Source organism: Vombatus ursinus, unplaced genomic scaffold (genome assembly GCF_900497805.2).
Source record: "Vombatus ursinus unplaced genomic scaffold, bare-nosed wombat genome assembly UNPS02014812.1, whole genome shotgun sequence".
NCBI classification, from domain to species: domain Eukaryota; kingdom Metazoa; phylum Chordata; class Mammalia; order Diprotodontia; family Vombatidae; genus Vombatus; species Vombatus ursinus.
Genome location: NW_020954590.1, coordinates 74,556,645 through 74,563,907, shown reverse-complemented (window position 1 = coordinate 74,563,907; position 7,263 = coordinate 74,556,645). Strand labels below are relative to the sequence as shown.

At 42.0% G+C, this 7,263-nt stretch overlaps 1 protein-coding gene across 2 annotated transcripts in view; it reads left to right on the top strand.

Annotated features, from left to right (window-relative positions):
• The first annotated feature begins 4,135 nt into the window (after positions 1 to 4,135).
• Positions 4,136 to 7,263, top strand: part of LOC114054217 (V-type proton ATPase subunit H) — a 110,981-nt gene continuing 107,853 nt past the window's right edge. For both annotated transcript variants that reach the window (XM_027877389.1, XM_027877388.1), the window contains exons 1-2: positions 4,136 to 4,295; positions 5,908 to 6,076. In XM_027877389.1, the coding sequence (XP_027733190.1) occupies positions 5,964 to 6,076 (113 nt within the window). In that variant the 5' untranslated portion in view covers positions 4,136 to 4,295; positions 5,908 to 5,963. The remainder of the gene's footprint in view (positions 4,296 to 5,907; positions 6,077 to 7,263) is intronic.

Below are 7,263 nucleotides of genomic sequence, written 5' to 3'. Positions count from 1 at the left end.
GCGCCGTGCTAGGAAACTGAATAGCTTCCACTTGAATTGTCTTAGGAAGATTCTGAAGATCACCTGGCAGGATAAGATACCAGACACTGAGGTCCTTTCTCAAACTAAATTTCTAAGCATTCAAACTTTGCTTTAGAGGCACAGTTTGGATGGGCTGGCCACATTGTTTGAATACAAAATGTAAGCTTGCCAAAAAGACTATTTTACGGAGAACTCACACAGGGCAAGCATTCACATGGTGGTCAGAGGAAGCGATATAAGGATACTCTCAAGGTTTCTCTTAAGAACTTTGGAATTGATTGTGTGACATGGGAGACACTGGCAAAGGAATGTCCAGCATGGCATGTCCATAACAGAGGTGCTGTGCTCTATGGGCAAAGCAGAATTGAAATAGTTCAAGAGAAAAGCAATATGTAAAAACAGAGAATCCACTGCAAATGTTCACTTGGACTATTTGTGCCTGACCTATGGTCCAACATTCCAAGTTCATATTGGTCTGATCAGCCACAGTCGGACACACTAAAACTTGATGCTAGCACACTGATACCATTTTGGTCCTCTTCGAAAATGAAGGACAACAACCAACCAACCAAACAATTTGAGATCTGTAATTGATACTATAACCTTCCTTCCCACTTCCTTTTATTATTATCCTTGAAACTCCTAACCTTTTTTTGTTCCTCCATCTAAATAGTTATCAAAAAAAATTTTAAAAATAAGTTCATAGACCCCAGGTTATGAACTCCTTTTTTAGACCTATAAACAACATGAATTTGACATTAAGATTTAAAAAAAAAATAGCAATATTGTCACAAACCAAAAGCCCACTCCTTTAAGATATAAAGAGTGGGATGGGGATGTAGGCATGATGTACTAATACACCATCAAATTGAAGAGGAGAGCTATGCAGATACTATTGTGTAGTATCATATATTTCTGCCTGAACTTTGTGCCCTCCTGACTGCTGCCTGTCACTTGGTGCTAGCTTCCCTGTTTCTCCTGTTGTTATTCCTTTTTGGCTGATACGCTCATCTAATCTGGACTTGACTCATTTCTTGGTATCTGTTCATGTTTGCTTTCTTGGTTTTGGCCCTGTTTCCTTTTGGCATTTAAATTTTCCTAGATACCAACTTATTTAATGCTATCCTTGACCCATGGGCATTGATGGACATAGAGACTGGCTATTAAATATTTCCCTCTGATATGCAAGACTAAGACTTGGCATTTGTTTGCTATTTTAAATTATAATAATTCTAATATCTTTGAGAGCAAGGACTACTATAATTTTATTTGCAGGGGTAGAGAACCTGTGGCCTCAAAGCCACTTGTGGCCCTCTAGGACCTCAAGTAAGGCCCTTTGACTGATCCAAACTTCACAGAACAAATCCCCTTTATAAAAGGATTTGTTCTGTTAAGTCAAAAGGCTGCACCCAAGAACCTAGAAGGCCATGAGGCCACAGGTTCTCTCTCCTCCCCACATATTGTAACCATTTCTCTATCATTAAATATTCAGATAACTGAGACAATAGAGGCAAAATCCTTATTTTGCTTATATTGCTGGGTCTAAAGAAAGTTGGGTGGACTCTCCTGTGCAGAATTTCTGGAAAAGAATCATACAATTAGAAAATATGGAGGAGGTGGTATTTTGCACTGGAGGAGGTTGTATTTTGCACTGGAGGGTACACTACCCACTGAATTACCCACTTCAAGAAGATCATAGATCTATTGAAAATACATTTGGATCCCTCAGGCAGACACCCCTCCCCCAGTAATTGCTTCAATTGACCATACAGTTTGTTAAGCAAACTGGGATGTAAGAATTAAAATGAATTTAGCTGATGACAGATTTGTAGCCCAGAGAGATTAAATAACTTGAGGGTTCAAAACAAAAACAAGCAAACTAAGAAGGGATACTTGCTATCACTCCTTTGAAGGATGTAAATGCTAACACCAACTTTATTCCTTTGAAGTCACATATGCATATCTATAAATTATAGTGATATATTTGCATGTTGTATGTGTGTTTTAATATGTCTTTGCTATTTAGTTTTACCTCACATCTGGACTACTGCAGTAGTCTTTTGGTTGATCTCCCTGCCTTAAATCACTTTCCATTCTAATCTATCCTTTACTCAGTTGTCAAATTAATCTCCCTAAAGTGCAGCTCTGATTATGTTGCCCCTCTATTCAATAAACTTCAATGGCCCCCTATGAAGTTCAGGATCAAATATAAAATTCTCTATTTAGCATTCAAACCCATTTATAACCTGCTCCCCTCCTACCTTTCCAGTCTTCTTATACCTAACATCCCCTATATCCCCTAATCTCCATACTCTCGGATCCAGTGACACTAGTCTTCTTGATATTCCCTAAACAAAACAAGACACCCATCTCTGGGTGTTTTCACTGGTTGTCCCCCATGCCTGGAAGTATAGCCCTCCTCATCACTGCCTCCTGGCTTCGCTTGTAGAGGGAAGGCACTAGCAACTAGAAGGAGGCAATCAAGTTAGAGATTGGAGGTGGTGCTGGACCTGAACTTCGAAGGAAGGTAGGATCGTGTGCGGTAGATGTGAGGAAGGGTGAAGTCCAGGCATAAGGGACAACAGGTATAAAGGCAAGGAGTTGGGAGGTAAAAAAGCAAGCAGGGCAGTTTGAAATGTAGAATTCATTTAGGAGAGTAATGTGCAATATGCCATAAAGGATAAGCAGGGACTAGATTGTGAAGGGCTTTAAAAGTCAGAGAAATTTGCATTTTGTCCTAGAGGCAAAAGGGAACCACTGGTGCTTCTTAGGGAATGACACGAGATATTTATCCTAGAAAAAGTTTAAGCTTGGTATATTTAACTTAGGTGTCATGATAGCTGTGTTCAAAAATCTGATCTGCTATCACATAGAAAAGGTATTCAATTTGTTGTGCTTGGTCCTAAAGGATTCAAGCAGCAGCCAAGTTCTGAGAGGCAGATTCAGGCTTAGTGTATGGGGAAAACTTTAATAACATCACAACTACCCAAAAGTTGAAAGGGCTGCTTCAGGAACTAGTATAGTCCCTTAAGTGGAAGTCTTTAAGCAAATGTCAGTGGACCTTTTCTTGGGGATGCAGAAGGGATTGTAAAAGGTTGAATTAAGGTTTCTTCCAACTATGATAATCAAAATCTGTTCATATGTGGAGCAGTCTGAAGAAAGTTGAAATCATTTAAGCCCCTTTAATCTTAGTTTAGCGTTCTACCCGGCCATTTGATTTAATCAAACGCTTTAAGGTTGGAAAATGAGTAGAAAGCAAAACCAGCTGGGAGAAGAGAACGGAGTAAGTGACGGAGTGAGTGTCGTCTGTTGGACCTCAAAGCCCGGTGATGAGGGGTGGGGGGAGGTGAAGGGGCTTCTCCTGCAGGGCTCTCACTTCTTGCTCCAGTCGCAGCATTTAAGGAAACTTTAGAAGAAAAACTCCAAATGGAGCCTGACCGTGCCATGCCCTTTTTGAGGTCGGCCAACAAGAAGCGATGACCTTGGCACACCTAAGCCCACCTACACCTTTTCAGGCATGCCCGACCTGGGCACATCCTCTACCCAAAGCCCTTTCGGTGAAGCCTTGGAAAAACCCCATGATCGTAAATCAGATACAATGTATCACTTAAAAACTTTACTACGACTGGTGACAGAAGAGGGGGTGGGGGCGGGGCAATTCAGACCCCAGCTGTGCGTACGACCGTGGTCAATGCACTTAAATCTCTCTGGGCCTCAGTTTCCAATCTGTATAACGGGGGGCTCGGGCTGTACTAGCTCCGACGACTCTTCCAGGTCTAGATCCACGTGCTTGGGGCTTCATTACGAGATATGGGAAGGGAGTTTCGGGATTTAGGGGCGGTTGCCGCTGCCTCAGGTTCCCCTTTCCGCCCGCACCGTGAGCTAGTCCTGCCTGGGCACGGCGGGTGGTCCCCGAGGACACGCCTCGCTCCCGGCCCTCCCGCTTCTCCGCTGAGCACAGGCCGAGCGTCGAAGACCGCAAGGGGACGGAGCGACTTCCCTCCAGATTGAGCCCCGCCCCTGCCCCTCCCCCCGCCGCTTTCCCCCGCCCCCGCGAGGCCCCAGAACCCTCCCGGCTTCCGCAGTCTGGGCTCGTCACGTGCCGGCCCGTCACATGACCTGCGCTCTGTCAGTCGGGACGGCCACAGCCGGTTTCCCTGTGGTGTCTCGGCGGCCCCAGCTTGTCCTGGGGCTAGCGCTCTCGGCGTCTTCTCCGCTCCCTCCAGCTCACACCCACGCTCCTGGACCTCTGCAGACCGCGCGTGCAGGACCGGGTAAGAGACAGACGCCAGTGCGGGGCCAGAGCGGAGGCTGGGGCTGGGCCGGGGGAGGAGGAGAAGGCGCCCCGGGCCCGCAGCCCCTGCCACTCTTTCGTCCACCTCCAGTGGGATGTCCTCGTCTGGGGTTTAGAGATTCGTAGCTCGTCCACTTTCTCAGATAAGGATGTAGGTAAAGGAGAGGAAGAGGTGGGAGCCTGGGGAGCAGCTGACTCACCTTTCCAGACTCTCCTCGGGTCCCCTTCCCCCGCCCCTAATTCTCTCTCGTCCCCTGCTGCCCTTCACTTAAGACTGAGTTTGGAGGCCTTGTTGCTGGATGATAGGAGGCCGGGGGAGGAAGGCTCCCCCTCAGAGGAACTGGAAGGGCCCTCGGCATTTGGGAGGTGGCCGTTCTCCAAAGCTGCGACACAGTCTCCTCTTCCTGCCCCCCCACCTTCTCCATTTGGGCGCTAGAGCGTGAGAGCTGGTTCGGTTTAGGCTTTAGGTTGATGGGGCCTCCTCTGATAAAGGTTGTTTCTAGTACCCAAGTAATTATCTTCGTCTCTGATTGCCACAATAGGAAAACCTGATTAGGCCTGGGCCAATTGGTTGCAGTGGATAATGCTGCTGCTTCTCTCTGGTCTAGCCTGCCCTATCCTTGTCACAATCCTTTGTTTAGGTAGCAAATCCTTGGATAATGAAATTAGCACGAAAACTGAAGGTCTTTGGTTTTGTAGAATAGAAAATGTCAGGTTGATCTTCGATTTTTTTTTTTGTGGTGATATATATAACTGGTAATACTGGAAATGTATTTTGTATGTTAGCAGCATAATAGGTTAGCAGTTGAATACCTGAGGAAAAAGTCATTTATTACATTAAGACTTTAAACGTCCTTGATCATAATAGACTTTCAGTACTGTTTACCCTTGGATATTAATTGTTTGCATCACAGTCTTGCAGGAGAGCTGATGTGTTTGTGAAGTAACAGAAGAATTTATTCCTACTTGGAGAAATAACTTCCACTCTCTGAAAATTTCATTTTAACTGATAACTCAGTCTTTTAGATCAGAAATATTACCCTTTAAAAAGTTAAAAAAAATTTTTTTGCAGTGTCATTCTTTTAGTCAATTAATAAAATAAGTAAATTGATGATTTGTATGGCTTTACTTGCACTTTAGAGGTTCTGCACATTTACATTCTCCCAGGAGAACATAGAAGAAGGGAAGTTAATCCTATTTGCATAAATTTGAAGCATTTTCCTCGTATTTTTGTATCTTAAATAATTTCTGATGTGTTATTTTAAATGATCTCCAGTATGATGTTACCCTTACATTAATGAAACTATGTTGAAGAGTTTTTTTTTTCTGAAAAAATAAAAGTTCAGGATGAAAATATCTCTCTTAGGCTATAATCCAAAGTTGGATGCCAGGGATCTTAGAGCTGGAAGTTCTTTGCAATCATCTATTCTGCAGTGAAAACTGCCAGTTCTCCCACTTCCCCCATTTTACATTATATCCAGACGCTCAAGGTTAGTTTTATGTCTAAGTAATTAAAATTTAGGAAGTATAATGTAATTTTGTTTAATTTTTGGTCTGTTTTTTCTTTACATCTGACTTTATGATTATTGAAGATCTAACTCATTAATTATTGAAGATTTGTTGAAAAAGTTCAAGACTACAAATTTAGATGACCAAAATGGATATCCGAGGTGCTGTGGATAATGCTGTCCCAACAAACATCATTGCTGCCAAGGCTGCAGAAGTTCGGGCCAACAAAGTCAACTGGCAATCCTATCTTCAGTAAGTATAGATTTATAATGAATCATAGGTAGTCAGCTGCTTCTCATTCAATCTGGTAGGCTTTTTTCCATGATCATGTTACTGTGCTAGATCCTGGAAAAACATTTATGACCTGAGTAGGTGGAAAAACCTATTTAAAATAAATGGCTGTCTTTTTTGTGTATTAAGATTTAATGTGTTTGGGTTTTCACTGCTCTTCATCTGCATATGGTCCTCTTTTTTGTTTTCTTGAGACCTGGTTTTATCATCAGAGATATTATTGTGTGTATTGATGGATATTTATGATAGAATGGATTCCTCTTTTATTAAAATATGTGTATTTGATATATATATATACACACACACACACACATATATACGTGTGTGCATTGTGAATAATGAAACTTAGAAATTTCTAGCTACAAATTTTAATTGTTTTGTAAGTGGAGGAACTTGAGTTACAAAGGTAATTCTCTTAATCACTCCTTTTGTGTTTATGTGTGCTACTACAATAATTTGTAGGCAGTAAAATGTTGGGGTCTGGTTATGTATCCTGGTTTCTCTAGTCTGGAGTCAGTTTAGGCTAGAGAGGGCCAAGAAAGAGTCTGTTTATAGTACCTCTGGATCTGCTTACATTTTAAACAATACCATTGTTATTCATTATGAAACACCCAGTAGGATTTGATGTTTAATGGTGGCCTCTGAGAAAATGTTTTAAGTTTGGTGAACTTTTTATAATGCTCCATTTCCTTTTATGAAGTTACTTTTTATAATGTTGTTTCCTTTTTCTACTTCCTGTACATCTACATATTCTTTTCTCCTGTATGTCTTCATTGTACTTCACGTGTCCTCCGTGAAAGCCATCTTAATTGCTATAGGGAATAAAGTAGATTCCTGTTCTCAAACAACTTGCGATTTATTAGGGGAGTTAAAACATACAAATGAAAACTCAAGTTCTAGTTCCATATTGATAGCTGTTTGCTGTATATCCCCCCACCTTCCAAACCCAGCTAAATTAACCATCCTATTTAATTTTGTTTTTCCTCTTGATTTTCCCTGTTTCTGTCAACAGAACCTTATTCCTGGTCACTGACTTTCAAAACAATCCAATTTCTTTTCTCTTACTTCCAGTGTACTTACTGTATTTCAGGCACTTGTTACCTTTCTCCTGGACTATTGCAATAGCCTCTTAACTCATCTTCATTCAA